Source organism: Mesoplodon mirus (genome assembly GCF_964341445.2).
Source record: "Mesoplodon mirus genome assembly, chromosome: 12".
Taxonomy (NCBI): domain Eukaryota; kingdom Metazoa; phylum Chordata; class Mammalia; order Artiodactyla; family Ziphiidae; genus Mesoplodon; species Mesoplodon mirus.
This window is the reverse complement of record NC_138988.1, coordinates 84,825,055-84,843,876: the sequence shown is the minus strand read 5'-3', so window position 1 is coordinate 84,843,876 and position 18,822 is coordinate 84,825,055. Positions and strand designations below refer to the sequence as shown.

Here is an 18,822-nt window from a genome sequence, read left to right as displayed (position 1 = left end):
TGTGCCCTGCATTGGCAGACGGGACTCTCAACCACTGCGCCACCAGGGAAACCCAGAGAAGCCCACGGAAGCCCAGGGAAGCCCTCTAATCTTTTCTTTTGAAGTTTACTTAATTTACAGTGTTGTGTTAGTTTCGAGTGTACAGCAGAGTGATTCAGTTATACCTATATTCTTTTTAGATTCTTTTCCACTATAGGTTATAATTCTTTTTAAACGTTGAACCATGTGAATGCATTACATACCCATACTACTTATTTAATAATGAAGTGGGGGGAAAAAATCTTGAGAGGGAAAAAGTTTTTTTTAAAGAGCAAAAACAAAAAAAACAAAAAACAAAACCAGCTTGCGGGCGCCTAAGTCCCATCAGTCCAATGTACAGGAACCGGGCCCTCCGCGAGCTAGAACTGAGGGTGGGAAGCCCGGTGGACGCCACCGAGGCGAGGCTTCCTAGAGCGGCCCGGAAGTGCCAAGCTGACAGTGACCCAGCGCCGATTGGTCGGTTTGCGTCTGACCTTTGTTCGGGCCGCCCAAAAGATGCTAGCTGTCGCACCTGTACCTCTGCGCGCGAGGTGAGTCTCTCCCGGCTCCTGGGTGGAGGAGGGGGCAGGGCATAGTCGTGGTCTGCAGCAACTGTCTCCCCACACCTCCCCCTCACAGGCTGTCCCCTCCCTCCAGACATAGCTACGAGAGAGGACTTGGGCCGACATCCCGGGAGAACGGAGCGAAAGGGAACACTGGTTACGAGTTGCTCTGCGAGGCCATTCATCCTAACCCCCTTCCTGAGTTGGCGCTTGTACCCCACAACCACTGCAGCCTAGGGACCCGTACATCTCAGGTTGTGGAATGAAAGAGCCTTTTAACAACGCTGTTAATGCTTAGCGTTTATTTAGTGCTTGCTTTCAGGCCAAGGACTTTGCATACTTATTTAATCTACACGTCAACCCTATGAGAAACACGAGAATTTTTACAGATGAGGATCTAGTAACTTGCTCTAAATGACACAACAGCCCAGATTCAAATCCATGCTCCTGCTTCAGTGTTCTTATTTACAGCCTCCTGTCAGACTGTTTTCTCTACTCAGTTCTGGTTGCTTCCCTTTATCAGTGTTTATGTTCACAGCAGCTTTTGTCACTTCTCTATGGTAACAGATTTTTCTCTGAGACAAGATTCTAAGAGATTCTCCTTGAATCAGTTCCAGATAGAGGATTAATCTCCTGAAAAACAGCCCAGAATGGCCACATCCCTGGAACCTGAGGAACAAAAAGGACTTTTAATAGTTAAGGCAGACCATTATGGGGGACAGGACTCCATCTCACAAAAGTACAGTCCTCACAGAAGGGAACTCTTCAGGCAGCACTTCAGGAAGCTCTGCTATCAGGATGCACCTGGACCCCGTGAAGCTCTTACCCAGCTCTGGGAGCTTTGCCACCAGTGGCTGAGGCCAGAATGCCACACAAAGGAGCAGATTTTAGACCTGCTGGTGCTTGAACAGTTCCTGAGCATTCTCCCTAGGGACCTGCAAGCATGGGTGCAGGCACACCATCCAGAGACTGGAGAGGAGGCGGTGACTGTGCTGGAGGATCTTGAGAGAGAGCTTGATGAACCTCGAAAGCAGGTGGGAAGGGGGCGGTCATTTGGCTGTGAGAGAGCAGGGTATAGACCAAGCCAAAGCAAAAAGCATATGAAAGAACACCTGAAGGTATTTAATGTTACCCTAGAGAAGAACAAGGCTTAGGGACTGACTGCCAGTATCAAATAACTAAAGTGTGACTGAGTAAAAAGAGACACTAGGCTGATTCTATGTCAGTTTGGAAGGCTAGGATCAGTGAGAAGCTGTAGGAAGGCAAAAAGGTATCAGGAAAACAAACAATTTTCTAACATTCATGGTTACCTATACATAACATAGGATACCTTGTAATAAAAAACTCCCCTTCAAGGTTTGGTTCAAGTAGATAATAAGGGTAATACAGAACAGAATGGTCTAATTGTGACCCATTCACATTTAATACATGTAATTAAATATACATTTAATATATGGTAGTTAAAAATAATGTGAGCCCTATATGTAATTTAAATTTTTAGTGGCCACATTTGTGAAATTAAATACATTTCATTTAGCCAAAAATATGTAATCATGTAACCAATATTAAACATGAGGTATTTTACATTTTTTTATTTCAGTTTTCAATATTTGAATGTATTTTACACTTCACATATCTCAATTTGTATTAGCCACATTTCAAGTGCTCAGTAACCACATCTGGCTAGTGGCTATCATATTGGACCACATGGTTATAGAAGAAATGCCCCCATTTGGTGGAAGTTGGGTTCGATGATCTTTAAGGTACCTTTCAAGTCCCAAGACTCTGTGATTCTGGACCTCTGCAGATCACTATTAGAGGCACCAAATTTTATTCTCCAGTGTCCTGAACTGTACAGATTAGACTGCGTCTCTTCATCTTTAGTCATTATTGCCATTTGCAATTGAATCAGAATTTGTCCTCTTTTCTATGGCCCTGGTCCCTGGCACATGCTTCTTTTGATCTTTCTCTGAAGTTCTTTCAGTTCTTTCACAAAATCTACCTTGCAAGCCCAATCATACTTCACTGTTCCCAGGTCCCAGCCAATTCAGAAAGACAGGACACACTTTTGGACAAGTTGGCCCCCTTGAGAAGGCCACATGAATCACTGACTATCCAGCTCTATCCCAAGAAGACCCAGCAGGAGCAGGAATCTGGGGAGCCCCGAAGGAATGGTAAGGAGCAGGAGTCTGTGTTTATGAGGGAAGTGATCGTCTACTTAACTCTGTTCCAGTTTCACTTCAGTCAGCATTTAACCTTGTTCTTTCCCTCTAGACTGTCAAGCAAGTTGTACATATGGTAATCAAATGGTCTTTATGGACATATCCTCATCTCAGTGACGAGCAGGACTGGGCTTATCTGGAATGTAACTGATAAGGACTCTTGGATATACTAAAATAAAATTGGAAGAATGGCCCTGGCAGAAGATGCTAAAATGAAATACACCTAATTTCGTCAGTTCTGAAACAAGATCTAGAATCCTATTAGCCTGGGAATAGCTGGCACTTGGAAGAGATACATAAAGCCCTGAAACTCCAGTTGGCCAAGTAGACTGCAGGTCCCTGAGATGAGAAAAATTCCCATTTGACAGTTTCCATACAATTTTCTTTATGTTGTTCAATTGCAGATGTAAGGGAGAGGGTTATAATTTGAATTGCTGAACAAGGAAAACTGACCCTGTATTTGAAAAAAAAAAATCTTTTCAAGTCCTGGTGAGGGATTTTTCTCCAGACTTCTCCTGAAGTTGTAGGAGAGAGACTTATCCTAAGGACTGGTAGATTCCCCTGAAGGTGGTAAACTGACCACAAGTGCCAACTCTTTGTATCCTTCTTAAAAAGATATTCATCTTCATCAGTAAGCCACCGAAAACCAACCATCAATGACTCCAGTATGTAAAAGAAGCTGTTGAGCCAATATGTTGATGTTTGAAAACACTTTTCTTAATGGTATGGGGGTGTCTCTGATTTCTATGATTTGCTTAATGATCATTAACCTACTAACTTAGCAATACTTCTGCCACACATTATACTTTTACACATGCTTTATCATACATTTCATCATCTGATCAAACTATAGGAAAGGAGGAGGGCACAGAGGTGATAAGGAAACCAAAATGATTATGATCTGCCAACATTTAAACAATTATCAGCAAAGCCAGGACTGATATCTGGACTTTCTGGCTCTAATCCAGTCCTTGTCATTTCTAGCCTGAGATAATATGGTATTTAGATTCCAAAACAATATCATTTTAGAGCAAATAACCAAACTTTAAGAAATATATTGCCTGATTAAAAAAATATATTGTAAGGAGGACGGTAAGTTTTGAGGAAGATTTGGTAGGACGGGGACACTGTGATGACAATGAAGAATGGGGTTCATGGTGCTCAGTCCAGAGCCAGTGTTTTCCATACCCAGCCCAGGAACTGAAATGTTCTAGTAGCTCTTGCTGCTGCTTCCGTCATACCAAGTGAACCACTGAAAACTATATGTGATTAAATGATTGTTGTACAGTTGGGATTCCTAGGCCTGTTGAGATGGAGGTTTCATCATAACCAAATAGGTGACACCCAGCATTAAGACCAAATAGGTTTACTCCCTCCAAATCAAAACACCTATTTTCTTATAGAATTCAACTCAACAAATATTTATTGAGTACTTGCTATGTGCCAAGTTCTATGCTTAGCTTGGGGTTGAGGATATGGGGATCAGAAAGACGGAGAGAGCACATCCGATTTAGGAGGTTAGGGAAGACTTCCTGGAGGAGACAGCATTTGAGATGGACCTTGAATAATAGCTAGGCCAGTGGCTCTCAAAGTGCCGTCCCTGGACCAGCAGTGTCTGTCATACCAAGAAGAGCAAATTTCAGGGCTCTACTCCAGCCTTATCAAATCAGAAGCTCTGGGGGTAGGTAGCACAGCAATGTTTTGATAAGCCATCCAGATGATTCTGATGCACAATAAAGTTTGAGAACCACCAAGCTAGGGTTTAGACAGGAGGAGAAGTTAGTGAGGACATCAGTTTCAGTAAAAGGATTCAACCCAGCACATACACCAGACCATCCACTGTCACTTCCTGCTTATCTTCCTCCATTTATCCTGACCTGCATGCTCTCTCTGCTTTTAGCTAACTATTATTTATACATACTTCTCTCCTTTAATGGTTCCGACTCACTATATTCCTCTCAGACCCCTGATCCCATTACCTTCTCCAGTCACTTTTACTTGGTTTTACTCCCACTTACTACCTAGGTTTCAGACCCCTCATGTTTCTCCCAAAATTTTACCTCCCTCCCCATCTGTTTTCTCATCTCCCTGTTTATCCCTCTTAGTTATCCTTGGCATGTGTGTAGTTCCCATTTACCACTCTGCATTTGCACAGGATTGCCAGGTAACCCCTTGTCCACATTTTTGCCTTTTTCTCTCTTCATAATCTATTCACAAATAATGTATCCTGCTATCTTCCTTACTGGCCTCTTCTTTAATTTCTTCCCTATATTGTCAATATATGTTTTGATGGTGCCAAATATCTAATTTGTGCATTGCGTGTGACTTTTCATTTTTATAACACATTTTTAACATTTACATGTTCTTTGTTCTGTAGGCTTTTTGCTTCTTAAACCTAGAATAGGACCTGTTTGTATACTGTTCATTTGTTACAGGTGATAAAACCAAGACTAAGAATGAAGAGTTGTCCCAGAAGGAAGATATACCCAAAGACATGGAATTCCTTGGGAAAATAAACAACAGACTTACCAAAGCTATTCCTCAGTATCCTGAATCCAAAGATGCTATTGAAAGTGAAGGCAGATTCGAGTGGCAACAGAGGGAAAGAAGACGCTATAAATGTGATGACTGTGGAAAAAGTTTCAGTCATAGCTCAGACCTTAGTAAACACAGGAGAACTCACACTGGAGAGAAGCCCTATAAATGTGACGAATGTGGAAAAGCCTTCATTCAACACTCACATCTCGTTGGACATCATAGAGTACACACTGGAGTGAAACCCTATAAATGTAAAGAATGTGGGAAAGATTTCAGCGGGCGCACAGGTCTCATTCAGCATCAGAGAATCCACACAGGTGAAAAACCCTATGAATGTGATGAGTGTGGGAGGCCCTTCCGTGTAAGTTCAGCCCTTATTAGACATCAAAGAATTCATACGGCAAACAAGCTCTACTAATATGGTGGAAGTAACAAAAGTTCTTTAGACACTCAGGCCTGATTAGTTATCAGAGAAATCTGCCTTGGAGACCTTGAGTATCCTGATGTAGGCAAAGCTTCAATCATCATTAAAAATTTCTCTGGCACCAGAGAATTTACCTGAGTAAAATTTCCTTTTATTTCTAAAGTAGTTCAGTTTCTTGGAAGGAACTAAGAGTTATTTCAGAAAGCCTTGTCCACTGCCAGCATTGCTCACTTGCAGCCCAGGATAACCATGTTTCCTGGTCCTGGTTGAAAGATGTGAATTCTACCTCTCGACTCTGGCTCCTTTTTCCTTGGCCACTCAGTGTATGACTTTAGACAAGACATTCATATTTTCTTTGCCTTCATTTTCCCATTCTTCAAAGTGCAGATGATATAATAGAAGCCCACCGGGTATGCTGTATTAAGTTAAAATAGATGAAAACTGCTTTTGAAATTAAGAACTAAAACCATACTGTTTTTCCCCATCATTAGTGATATAATGGCCTAAATATTCCTTAAAGTGGGGAATATAATAATGTTGTGGAATATTTTGCTTTGCCAATGATAAAAAATATGAGGAAACCACCAGAAAAGATAGCAGGCTAAGAAAAACATTAAAATGGAGAGGAAAGCAATAAGTCATCAGTGGGAGCTGCTGGGAAGGGGGATGATGGAGTGTGTTAGGGATCTGTAACTTTGGATAAGTCACTTCTCTTCTGAATCTCAGGTCATTTAAACTGAGGGAGATGGGGAGAGGTTGGTCTAGAACTGCACTGTCCAATATGATAGCCAGTACCCACATGTGGCTATATACATTTAAACTTAACTGAAATAAAGTGGAAAATTCAGTTCCTTGGTGACATTAGCCACATTTCAAGTGCTCAATAGCCACGTGTGGCTAGTAGCTACAATAATGGACAGCACAGATCCAAACCATTTTTTATCACTGCAGAAACTTCTCAATGACATTGCTGTTCAATCATTGGTAAGGTAACTTCCAGCTTTGGTATGTGATTCTGAGTTCAGGAAGGTAGCAAAAGAGATACCTGAAGAGGTTGTAATAGCAATAGGAGATAAAATACAAACACCTTAAAACAAAGTAACTTAGTAAAAATAACTGTGGTACTTTTTCAGCCTTAGAAAGAGAGTGTATTGTAATTGGAGAAAGATGATTATTAAGTAAATACAATAACCTAATAATCAAAATTGAAAGCTTAACTTACTACCTCATCTCTATAAAAAGAGTGTAATTACCTTTACAAGGTAACATCCCCTGTCAGTTACCCTATACTAATGAGAAACTGGGACTCTCAGGACACTAATACTTTAAGACACAGTGAACAATTTAGTTTTTCTTTTTCTTTTTGGCTTCAGAATGTATTAGCATTTCATGAATGTATTTGCGACAGTTTTACATCACTAGTTTGAGAATTTTATAGCATGTCAGGAATTGTGACCAAAGGCCAACACGTTCAAATTTACAGCACCATTAAACTGTCACGAACCACTGATTCTGGGAATAGCCATCACCAAAATGATCAGGAAGTGATCTAAGCTCTTACTGAAGACATTAATTACACATACTTGCTTTGAGAGTAGGAAAAGCACCAGAATCAGTTTGTGTCTACTACGATTGGAAGATGACTCTTAAATCATTCTTCATAACACCATAAAGGTAAACTGAGCTTTTATGTCTTTTGAACATAATGCTCCTTTTAAAATAAAAGTAAGTTTACTTTGAATGTATACATCGACTGATACAAATATTTTAAGACATCAAGTTTCACACTCATACTTGTTTTTTCATTTGTCTGAGCACTATTTCAAAACATTTGAAACAGGATTTTTTAATGATCATGAAAAGTAAAGTATTAAATCTTTAGTATTAGAAACATCCTTATCTAAAAAATGAAGTTAGGTGCTTAATGAATGATAGCTTTTCCGCCTTTACCTTCAATCTTGCTAAAAAACTGTCATGTGTAGAAGCTGTTCACAGTCTTTAAAGGGGAAACTCATGTTTCTGACCTTATCCTTGAATTTAGAGTCTTCTGCAATGGTAAGAAAGATGATCTTGGCTACCACAACATTAAGTTTCCTCAAATGGGTAAAAACGATGACAGAGTGATTTTCCTCTAACGTACTCTGTATGATGGAACATTCTATTCAGGTAGTAGTTTTGAATACCTGTTGTGTATAAAGAATTGTTCTAGTCTTAGAGCTGTACACCCTCAAAGTCTGAGTGAAGAGTAGTTTGGAGCACTGAGACTATGCTACTCTTTTTAGTCTGGTGTTGATTCCAAATTGCCACCACAGTGTCCACCATCTGATCTTGACCAGAGGGACAAGGATAAGAGTCAGGGAGGTACAGAAACATTTGGGGCCAGAGACAGTCTGGAGTGATAGTGGCAAGAGAAGAAAGTCCAGTGGGACCTGAGATAACTGCTGGCATAAGGCAAAGGAGGCATGAGGTTGAAGGAGATCTAAGTAGTTGTTAGCATTATGAAGGATTAGGCAGTGTCCTAGTAAGTCTGTAGAAACGCACCAAAAAAATGGTGAGGATGCAAGCAGTTAGAAGAGCTCCGAGTTCAATCACAGCCACAGTTATTGGAAAAGAAGGTGTAATATGTTAGACGCCGTAATCAGAACCACTGAGTTCTAGCAGAGAGCCATCCTGGAATGATGGCACCTGCTCTAAAAGAACCCTAAACATGGAAGGCAGTTTCTCAAATAGTTGTGTCAAAAACATATGCATCACTCCTCCCAAATGTTTTGGAGGGTTTTTCTTTTTTTTGGAGGGAGGCAAGAACTTGTAGTTTGTAGTTTTCATGAACTATTAGAACAGACAGTGATTTTAAGAGGCATCTAAAGGGAGTACGGGGGCAGTTCTTTCAGATACAGTTGGGGAATGGTGGTTAAACTGGTGATTTTGAATGAGGAGCCAACAGCTATAAAGGGAGGAAACAGATGAGAGTTGGGGTAGGAGAGGATGTCGGAGGTATGCATGGGCCTTGGTGAACAGGGGGGAAACAAGATAGAGGAGAAGGGGATGGAACAAAAAGAGAATAATAAAAAAGGAACAAGGGTATAGGGAAAGGAACAAAGATAAAATAAGAGATGGTGATAGAGAAAGAAAAGAGTGACAAGTAATTCTAATATTGACATCAATTATAATTGAGACAGTGGGTCATATGCCACAGCCATACGAAGGTGAACAGATCAGCTTATCCCAAGGTCGTTGAGTCTTACATACACAGCACATATTATTTATGTTATCTTTATTGAATGGGTCTACAATCTCATTCTGAGCATGAAATTATTTCTTTATAGTCTAATCAAAAAGTCCATCAACAGTGAAACTGCTAGAAACTTTGAAATGCTTCAAAACAACCTGTTCTCCCCTTAGTAATATCACAAGGCAATTAGACTAAGGTTCTAAAAGAATAGATCTCTCAGTCTTTCTTACTCAAATCCTCTAGAGCACAGTTTCTCAACCTTGGTTTTATTGACATTTTCAGCTGAACAATTCCTTGCTGTGGGGGGCTGTCCTCTGCAGTGTGGGATGTTTAGCAGCATTCCTGGCCTGTACCCTCTAGATACCAGCAGCCCCAACTTGTGGCAAGCAAAAATTTCTTAAGAGATGCAGATGTTCCCTGAGGGACAAAATCTCTCCCCAGCCCTGCCATCCCAGTTGAGAACCATTGCTCTATAGGAAAATAATCTGATTTCCATGACCGTTCCACGTCATATACAATAAGATTCAACTTAGAAATGTTATGTATGGCCAGCACTGTTAGACCCTTTTACTACCCCACAAAATGATTCCCAGAGTATCTAAAATCTATGCAGCAGTCATGCTAAAGAAGTAGTCTACTTTAGGAAGTCATACCTCACTTACTTTTGAGCACCAGAGGAATCTGTCCTCAAGTGTGACTTGCATAAAGAGCTTACATTGCATTTTTCTAGACCTTCTTCTTCCCTCTATGCCATACTTCTGCTGCTACCCTCTCCTTTGCCCCTTGACCCAACCACAAATAGACACTTTATCCTTGATCTGCACTGTCCAATACATTAGCCACTAGGTACATGTGGCTATCGAGCACTTGAAATGTGGCTATGCAACTGAGGAGCTAAATTTTTTTCACTTTAATTTAAATTTAAAAACTGATACTCAATTCAGTTATTGGAAAACCTTTAAGTATGTTCGGAGTATTTTGGGTATAGGAATCTATTTTTTCCATTCAAAATTGTATGTAATCTCAATACAGATCAAGTACTTCCAATGAAAATTTAATAACTGAATTGAGATGTGTAGTAAGTATAACCACACTGGATTACAAAGACTTAGTATGAAAAAAGGAATGTAAAATGTTTCATTAATAAGTTTTATATTAGATTTTTAAATAATATTTTGGATATACTGGTTTAAATAAAATATATTAAAAATTAATTTCACCTGTCTTTTTACATTTTTAATGTGGCTACTAGAAAACTTACATCCACATAGGTGGATCACATTACATTCCTATTTATTGGACAACACTGATCAAGATCTTCTCACTCTCAGGGTAGGACCCATTCACTATGTTCCAAACCACCTCAATTCTGTGAGGCTAAGTTCTGTGCTGCCAAGGACTTTTTACCTTTTTCTTCTTATTCATTAATCCAACAGGTATTTACTGAGTGCATGCTATGTGCCACGCCTCTATTTTAGGTATTGGGGATAGAGCAGGATATAACAAGATATTTCCTTGTAAGACTGAGAAAAATAGTGAATGTTAAAATTAAAGGTATAATGCTATCCTTTCAGATGGAAGACTATTAGGGAAAAAAAGGTGGGGCATTTCAGGTTAGGTGTGGGGAGGAAGGAAAGAAAAGGGGGAAAAATAGATTGTTACTTTGGGATTTCAATTTAATAAGATTTTAAGTTTGGTTTGTTTGGCAAGTCCAATAGCACAGCAATAGGGACTAAAGGTCTTTGTATATGCCATTGCATGAGAGGACTTATTAATGGTTAGACCTGCTTTATGCATTATTTTTAATACACACTTCATAGTATTTACTGCAGAAGTCTCTTTGGGGAAATTAGCAATGGAACAATTTCTATATGTAAGAACCATAAGTTCCCATGTATGTTGAATTAACCTATTATATATCACCGTAATACTGGGTACAAGGAAGGAAATTTCATTAAACCAGTTATTGTGCCTTTTTGTTTTTCTCTACTCCACTCAGTAGATAGTCTTGGAAAACTCTGCTATAGCCTTAACTTTATCTCAAAGACATGAAGTGATTACGTGCTTTTGATGTTTTTTTGTTTAAAAATAACTTTCCTATGAAGAACAATCAACAGCAGTTAGATAATTGTAAACAAATTCTATTTTACTATCTATATAAAAATACAAACATGAATATGAGGACATCTAAAAATGCAGAAATAGTTATATATTCCATGTATCAATGTATAAAAACATAGCTGGAAGGAACTCCTTTTTCAGGATCAGGAAATAGTGCCTTATCTACTAGGTTAAAATCCTAAACCCTCCAGCAAGTGTATAATTCCATATTTCGAACAATTTTAGTATTTCATTGTCACATAAAATATGTAAATAGCTATTCACATTATTGTGGTGATTTGCATGTACAATAGGAGTCAGATGGGAAAGAAAATACCATTTTTATTTGTAAGGCAATGACAACACAATAAATCTGGAATCTTTGAAATAATTTGAAGTTAAAACATTTCTTCACCTACTGCATATATTTATAAGTTACATAATGTCTAACTCTTGCACAAGTTGAGTTTTTTGCATAAACACTTAATGCTACTTTCTAGGCACTCTCTTACTCAAGGGTTGACCTTAAATTCATTTTTCCCTTTGGATCAGTATTCTTGACACCTATGGAAAAGAACATCCTGGCTCCTCCAGAAAGTAGATAAAGCTAAGTCAGAAATAAAGAAGAAATAAACATGACACTCCAATTGGAAAAGTATAAAACCATCACAGTCAGACAGTTTGGCTTCAAATGAAGAGTAAGTAAATCAATACCTCCTAGAAAAAGCTATGCCATTTCTTACACAAAACCCAAACTACTACCAGGACTTTGAGTTAGTTCAGTGTAGACATTCTACCAGACATAATGTATTTGATAAAGCTTCTAGCTTTTTACCTTCAGACTGGTTTGCTATATTAATTCAAGAGTCTCAGGAATATGAGAAACAATGACAATAATTCAAAATTTTTCATTATCTTTTCTTGGATGTGTCTTCATTTGTCACAACTGTTGGGCTATAATAAAGTAGCTGCTTCTGTCTTTTCATTAAAAAAAAGAGGGCTTCCCTGGTGGCGCAGTGGTTGAGAGTCCGCCTGCCAATGCAGAGGACACGGGTTCGTGCCCCGTCCGGGAAGATCCCACATGCTGCGGAGCAGCTGGGCCCGTGAGCCATGGCTGCTGAGCCTGCGCGTCCGGAGCCTGTGCGCCGCAACGGGAGAGGCCACAACAGTGAAAGGCCTGCGTACCGCAAAAAAAAAAAAAAAAAAAAAGAAATCCCTGCTTTTATAAGCGTGTATTACAGTGAAGGAATACAAGACAAATATAAAATAGGAGAAGTGGTATATGGAATATAAATAATGAAATGAAACAGAGTGGCTGAATGACTACTACAAGTAGTCAGAAAAGGCTTTTCTGGAGAGCTGACATTCTAACTGAAATATAAATGTCCAGCCTTGGGAAGTTCTGAAGAAGACCCTGTCAGGCAAAGGGAATTGCTTATGCAGTCTCTACAGTAGGAATGAATCTGATGTGTTTACAGGAAATGAAAGAAGGTCATTGGGTCTAAAGCACTGGATTAAGGGGAATGTGGTATAAAATTAGGCTAGAGAGGTGAGCAGGGGCCAGGATATGTATTCTAAGCATGATGGGACACCATTGGAAGGGAAGGACATGATCTGATTTTTGTTTTTAAAAGATCATTCTGGTCCCTTAAGGAAGCAAGAGTGAGAAAAAAGCAGAAGCAAGGAGACCAGTCAAGAGGCTACTGCAATAATCCAGATGAGAGAAGGTGGTGGCACCAACCACAGGTCCAAAGTGGACATGAAGAGAAATAAAAGGATTCAAGGTACACTTTGGAGATAAAGCCAAAACAATTTGCTAAAAGATTGTTGTAGACTCCTAAATTCTCACACAAAAAATGTTTAAATACTGGGTTAAACATATGAAGTTACCATTTCTGTGTGTCAGAAGCAGTCAAATATCAGCAATTTCAAATGATTTAACCTAGTCGAAACAAAATAAGAAGAGAAAAAAATTTATTCCCGCTCCACCACTTTCCTGTTAGGATCAAGGACAATGTTTTTAACCTCTCTAAGCCTCGGTTTCCTCGTTTGTGTAAATCAGAATAATATAGTGCCTGTTTCATAGGATGGTTGTGGCGACTGTGAGAGTGCACGTAAAAAACTTAGTCTTTAGACGTTTCCCTCCCCTCCCCTGTATCTGCTATCACTCATCCATGTCAGACAAATAGGACTAATTAACCAACTGTCACTTTTGTTTTTCTGGAGCTCGTGTGAAGAAAAGTAAAGTGCAAGACTTGAGTAAGGGAGAAACCACGAAGAACACAAAAGATTGACAGTCATTGTGAGCTTCACATAGTTGCCCATCCCAGCATTTTCACCTCACTTGGATCCTGGCACATGGTAGGCTCTTGATAAGTACTTACTTGGATGAATGAGGACAGATCTAGGGAGAAGGAATTAAAGAACAGAAGGGAGAAAGTGAATCAGACTGACTAAATTTAGCTAGTTGACAAAACAAGCGAAACCACTTTTCTTGTCAGAAATGTATGGTAGTCACTAGGCTCCTGTGTCAGACAAAGGACTTTACTTAATGATGCAAGCATCATGAGCTTCATGCTCCCCTTGTCCTCAAAGCCAGAGGAGTGACTTGGAGGGGCCCCAGTGGGTGCTGCTCACACAATGGGTTTGCATCCTAGCAGAGGAACCCCAAGCATAGGAAAAGCCGGTCTTTGCCCAGCCTTGCCCCAGAGTGAGGCAATATCTTTATTATCCTGGTCAGGAAACAAATCTGCTCCACAAGGAGATACAAACATCTTTGAAAAGATAATCTGAAAGAAAATCTGTCAGAACCCTTGGAGAAATGTGAGAGATCCTTGGAGAATTGTTTCCCAACACTCTAGGTAATGGCATCTGGGGTTAGAGGAGATGTCAGCGTTTTTTTTTTAAACTTTATATACATCAAGATTCTAGTTTTTATCATATTTTGTTATTTTAATTTTTAAAAATATAATAAAAATAAAAGGCAAACAGAGAAGTTTACATTTGTTTTAGTAAGGGATAAGGAGCCACTCAGGGTCTGTGACTGGGGAAATGATAATGATATTTAAAGAACATGAATCTAGTAAACATATCTGGAATGGACTAAAGTTATGAAGATTATCTCAAGGCTGCAGTCATGTAGGTATGAGGTAATTAGAACTGAGGAAGGTGGCTATAATAGAGAAGAGCAACATTTCAAAGGAGAAATCTGCTGGCTCCCACTCTGGAATTGATTTAAAGCAACTTTCAACTGGCCCACAGGGCCCCAGATCAAAGCCAGTTCTCACAGTGAAAATTTAAAGTCACCACACTGCAGTATAATGAGGATATGGCAACACCAGTCATAAATCAAGTAGGTGGCCTGGCTCAGCTCCTAGCTGAGAAGCTGTACCTGTGCCTTCTGGCCTCCCCTAGCTCAGCAGGCCTATCCACCAAGCTTGCAACTTCTGCCCTGATCACTGTTTTGCATTTTTATACTGTTTCTGATCAGTACAGAGTCAAAGAATGTTTCAACCTAAATGTTTCTTTTTTCCACTTTTTTATATTAACCCATTTCTATGTTTAGAGCAGCGTGGATTAAATACTTAACATATTCATTTACCTAGAAGACATCTGCCAAATTGGTCTTCAGCATTCATTCCCCAACTGATTTAGTTTCCTTCTGTTCTCTGGATTGTCTCTTTCTTTTGGGGAGTCAGATCTCTTTGTTACTCTTGTCCCGCCTTTCATGCTCTGCACCTGATTTTCATTAAATGTCCTCTGGATTGGATGCTTATATTTAGGAATGGAGTCCTGTGCTAGTTAATTTAGGTAGTATGAGTTTCCACTGCAGTTGTAGGAGGCTGCTTGTGCAGCTGGTATTATCCCAATGGAAATTCTCAGTCTGGGTTGTATGTAAGTAGGCAGGTCTTCCTTTAGAGTGAGTGGGAGCAAGCAGATAGGCTGGGAGCCTACACAATTACCAAAAATGAGAACCCCTTTCTCCTCCTCCTTGTTCCATTGTAGAGGTCCAGAGTCATTTCAAATTTTGCTATGCTTCTTTCTGAGGCCTCAGTTTTCTTATTAAGAGCCCTCCCAATTATTTTAGAAAACAGGTATCAAGCTAGAGGGCAGAAGCCCCAGCTCCCAGTTAAAAAAGGGAGATATCCAACTGTCCCAAATGCAGTTCTTAAATGAATAGCCCATTCTTGCCATTTGCAGCTCTGGGTCCTGAGGTTTGAACTTCTCCAGGATTCTTCTGCAGATGCATACCTGGCCCTTGTGTCTTACAGGGCAATTTCCTCTGCTTCTCCAACAATCTGATCCCAATTGCTTATTCTTTTCCAGAAATTCCTCAAAATTTCTGCTCCACTCTTTATTTTCTAGCACTGTTATTTATTTATTTTGTTTTTAATTTTTTCAGTCATTTAAGTGTGTTCTTGGGAGGGAAAGGAAGTAGATATATGTCACCCTTCCAACTTGAACTTAAAACAAGCCATGTTCTTCTATACCACCTCTCTCTCATTTTCTCGTTTTTACACACCTCATTTTTGGATCCTTAGAGAAGTCTTTCTGATTAAAGTGAAATCTGAGCCAGACCTCGAAGGATGGAGTTTAGGCAAGTGGAGAGTAGTAGGAAGTACACTTCTAGCAGAGGGGTCAGTATGAGCAAAAGTGTGATACTGAATGAAGTAGCAGATATGAGAACCAAGCCACCTCCTATTAAGCCAGACATTAAAGAGATTTGCAAAATGTGAAATGATTCCACTCCTTTTACTTTTTTTGAAAATATAGTTAAATTTCATAAAATATTAAAGTAACAAAATATGTTACTTAAGTTAACATGTAATGGGTATGTTATTGCTAAAGAATAAATATTTTTAATTCCTCAGTTTTAATTTCGAACAGAGCAAATCTTGATGGATATGACCCATATAAACATAAGCTCTTTGGAGTCCTCACTAGTTTTTAAGAGTATAAAAGGAGTCATGAGACCAAAATATTTGAGAATTAATATGCTAGTCCATACACTATATGAAGTGATGCTTCTGAAACTAAAATGTAGAGCAACTATGGAAAACGTGGGAACACCCTTGTGGCCCTAGGTGTGGAAAATATTTGGAGTCTTATTAAAGACATGTCACCTGCTTATACAAATAAGGAAAGTATGAGTAACCAGGGTCTAACTTTTTTTGTGCTTTGGTGGGGCTGTCATGGTTGTTGGACCTAGCGACTCAGGCAGTTTAAAATATGTTCTAAACCCTGGTGTGGCTAATTGTAGTAGTGGTTTAAAAGGGTTAAATGCTTACTTTCCATAGCAGGAAGTCAATAGATAATATATCTATACCTGAAAAATAAAAAAATGGCAGTGTTAGCGTGTTATTTATAAATATGGAGGTTAAAATCAAGAGTAAAAGGAAAGAGTTAAAGTGGTTGTCTCTGGGGAATAGATATTGATAACGGAAGGGAAGAGTGAGGCCTGGTGTTTTTCACACCATAAACCTGAGAGTATATTCAATTTTATTTACTTTTTTTTTTTTTTTTTTTTGCCTGCGTTGGGTTGTTGCTGCCTGTGGGCTTTCTCTAGTTGTGGTGAGGCGGGGCTACTCTTCGTTGCGACGTGCGGGCTTCTCTTGTTGCAGAGCACAGGCTCTAGGCATGCGGGCTTCAGTAGTTGCAGCACGTGGGCTCAGTAGTTGTGGCTCGCAGGCTCTAGAGCACAGGCTCAGTAGTTGTGGTGCACAGGCTTGGTTGCTCTGCGGCATGTGGGATCTTCCCGGACCAGGGATCGAACCCATGTCCCCTGCATTGGCAGGTGGATTCTTATCCACTGTGCCACCAGGGGAGTCCCTACTTTTTTAAAATGTATTTTTATTAGTAAAATGCACAAATCAGGTGTGCAACTCAATGAATTTTTACATATGTATGCAACCATGTTAACTACAACTCCAATCAATGGTAAACATTTTTTTGTCTTCTGTCACCAGAGATTAATTTTACTTGCTCGTACAAGGCTACTTTTATTCAACATACTATTTTTTAGATTCATCTACATTGTTCATCTATCAGTAGCTCCTTTTAATTTCTGAGTAGTATTCCACTGTATGAACATAACACTATTTGATTCTCTGTTATCCTGTTGATGAGCATTTGGGTTTTTCCAGTTTGGGCCTACTATGAATAAAGCTGCTATGGACTTATGTTTTCATATCTCTTAGGTAAATACTTAAGGGTGAGATTACTGGGCCATAATGTAGGCATTATTTAACTTCATTAAAAATTGCCATTTTTCAAACTAGTTGTACCATTTTACACTCCCACTAGGAGTGTATAAGAGTTCCAGTTGCTTCATATCCTCATTAGCACTTGGTATTGTCAGTCATTTTTTTTGTTTGTTTTTGTTTTTGTTGTCAGTCATTTTAATTTTAGTCATTCTAATGGATGTGTAGTAGCTTTAGTTTTATATTTCCTTGATGAATAATGACCTTGAGTACCTTTTAATGTACTTATTGATAATTCATATATCTTCTTTGGTAAAGTGTGTGTCCATAACTTTTGCCTATTTATGTTTGTCTTCTTACGATTGAGTTGTAAGAGTTCTTTATATATTCTGGATACCGGCTGTCAGAAATATGTATTGAAAATATTTTCCAGGGACTTCCCCAGTGGCACAGTGGTTAAAGAATCTGCCTGCCAATGCAAGGAACACGCATCCAAGCCCTGGTCCGGGGAGATCCCACATGCCGCGGAGCAACTAAGCCTGTGCACCACATCTACTGAGCCTGCGCTCTAGAGCCAACGAGCCACAACTACTGAGCCTGCATGCCACAACTACTGAAGCTCACGTGCCTAGAGCCTGTACTCTGCAACAAGAGAAGCCACTGCAATGAGAAGCCCACACACCGCAACAAAGAGCAGCCTCGGCTCACCACAACTAGAGAAAGCCCACGTGCAGCAACAAAGACCCAACACAGCCAAAAAAAATTTAATAAAATAAATAAATAAGAAGATATTTTCCAGTCTGTAGCTTCTTTTCACTTTCTAAATGGTGCTTTTTGTTGAACAGAAAATTTAAATTTTGATGAAGTCAAATTTAGCAATTTTATCTGTTATTATTATCTTATCTGATATTATCTTTTGAGAAATCTTTGCCTAAGTTATAACACTATTTTACTTCTAAACTACCTATGTGTACAACTTTGGTATCTAAAAATTATTTTTTAATGTGAAAAAAGAAACTGAGAGCATAGTTCTAGTCTGTTGCCAGTTATTTCTAGTTACCCTCCCAGCCGGGAGGCAAGAACTATGAGATAAAGAGCAAAAATAAGTGTTTTGAAAGAGCTGAAGCACTGTAACTTCTCAATGTTTATTGTTATTTGTTTCATTGTGATGATTAGATGACAAAACTCTTTAAAAAATCAAAGCTACTGGGGGTAGACAAAATATTTTTAGGTTAAGATTGGGGACTGGATAGAAACATCGGTGGTGGCTATCAGCAGGAACAGATAAGGAGGGGAAATTAAGATGAAGACTGGAGGGACTTCCCTGAGCGCGGGTGCCACAACTACTGAGCCTGCGCTCTAGAGCCCGTGCTCCGCAACAAGAGAAGCCACCGCAATGAGAAGCACTCGCACCGCAACGAAGAGTAGCCCCTGCTCACCGCAACTAGAGAAAGCCTTTGTGCAGCAACGAAGACCCTACGCAACCATAAATAAATAAATAAAATATATTTTTTAAAAAGTGAAG

General features: G+C 39.4%; 1 protein-coding gene across 5 annotated transcripts; it reads left to right on the top strand.

Moving 5' to 3' along the window:
- Positions 1 to 489: 489 nt before the first annotated feature.
- ZSCAN16 (zinc finger and SCAN domain containing 16) lies at positions 490 to 18,328 on the top strand. Of its 5 annotated transcripts, none has more exons than XM_082638447.1 (5): positions 490 to 569; positions 1,149 to 1,615; positions 2,617 to 2,755; positions 5,239 to 5,658; positions 17,731 to 18,328. In XM_082638447.1, exons 2-5 carry the CDS (start codon positions 1,232 to 1,234, stop codon positions 17,832 to 17,834), a joined length of 1,047 nt encoding a protein of 348 aa, XP_082494573.1. In that variant the 5' UTR covers positions 490 to 569; positions 1,149 to 1,231; the 3' UTR covers positions 17,835 to 18,328. The 5 variants fall into 5 exon arrangements, with proteins under 5 accessions (XP_082494573.1, XP_082494576.1, XP_082494577.1 ...); XM_082638450.1 differs by lacking the exon at positions 17,731 to 18,328 and adding an exon at positions 12,751 to 13,085; XM_082638448.1 differs by having other exon boundaries at positions 523 to 569; positions 1,193 to 1,615.
- Positions 18,329 to 18,822: the final 494 nt, after the last annotated feature.

Excerpts from the sequence above, each read along its gene's own strand:
- ZSCAN16 (XM_082638447.1), top strand. The coding sequence starts at position 1,232 with ATGGCCACATCCCTGGAACCTGAGGAACAAAAAGGACTTTTAATAGTT. Across the intron at positions 1,616-2,616 it reads TTGATGAACCTCGAAAGCAG|GTCCCAGCCAATTCAGAAAG; the intron begins GTGGGAAGGGGG and ends CACTGTTCCCAG. Across the intron at positions 5,659-17,730 it reads GCATCAGAGAATCCACACAG|GGACTTCCCCAGTGGCACAG; the intron begins GTGAAAAACCCT and ends AATATTTTCCAG.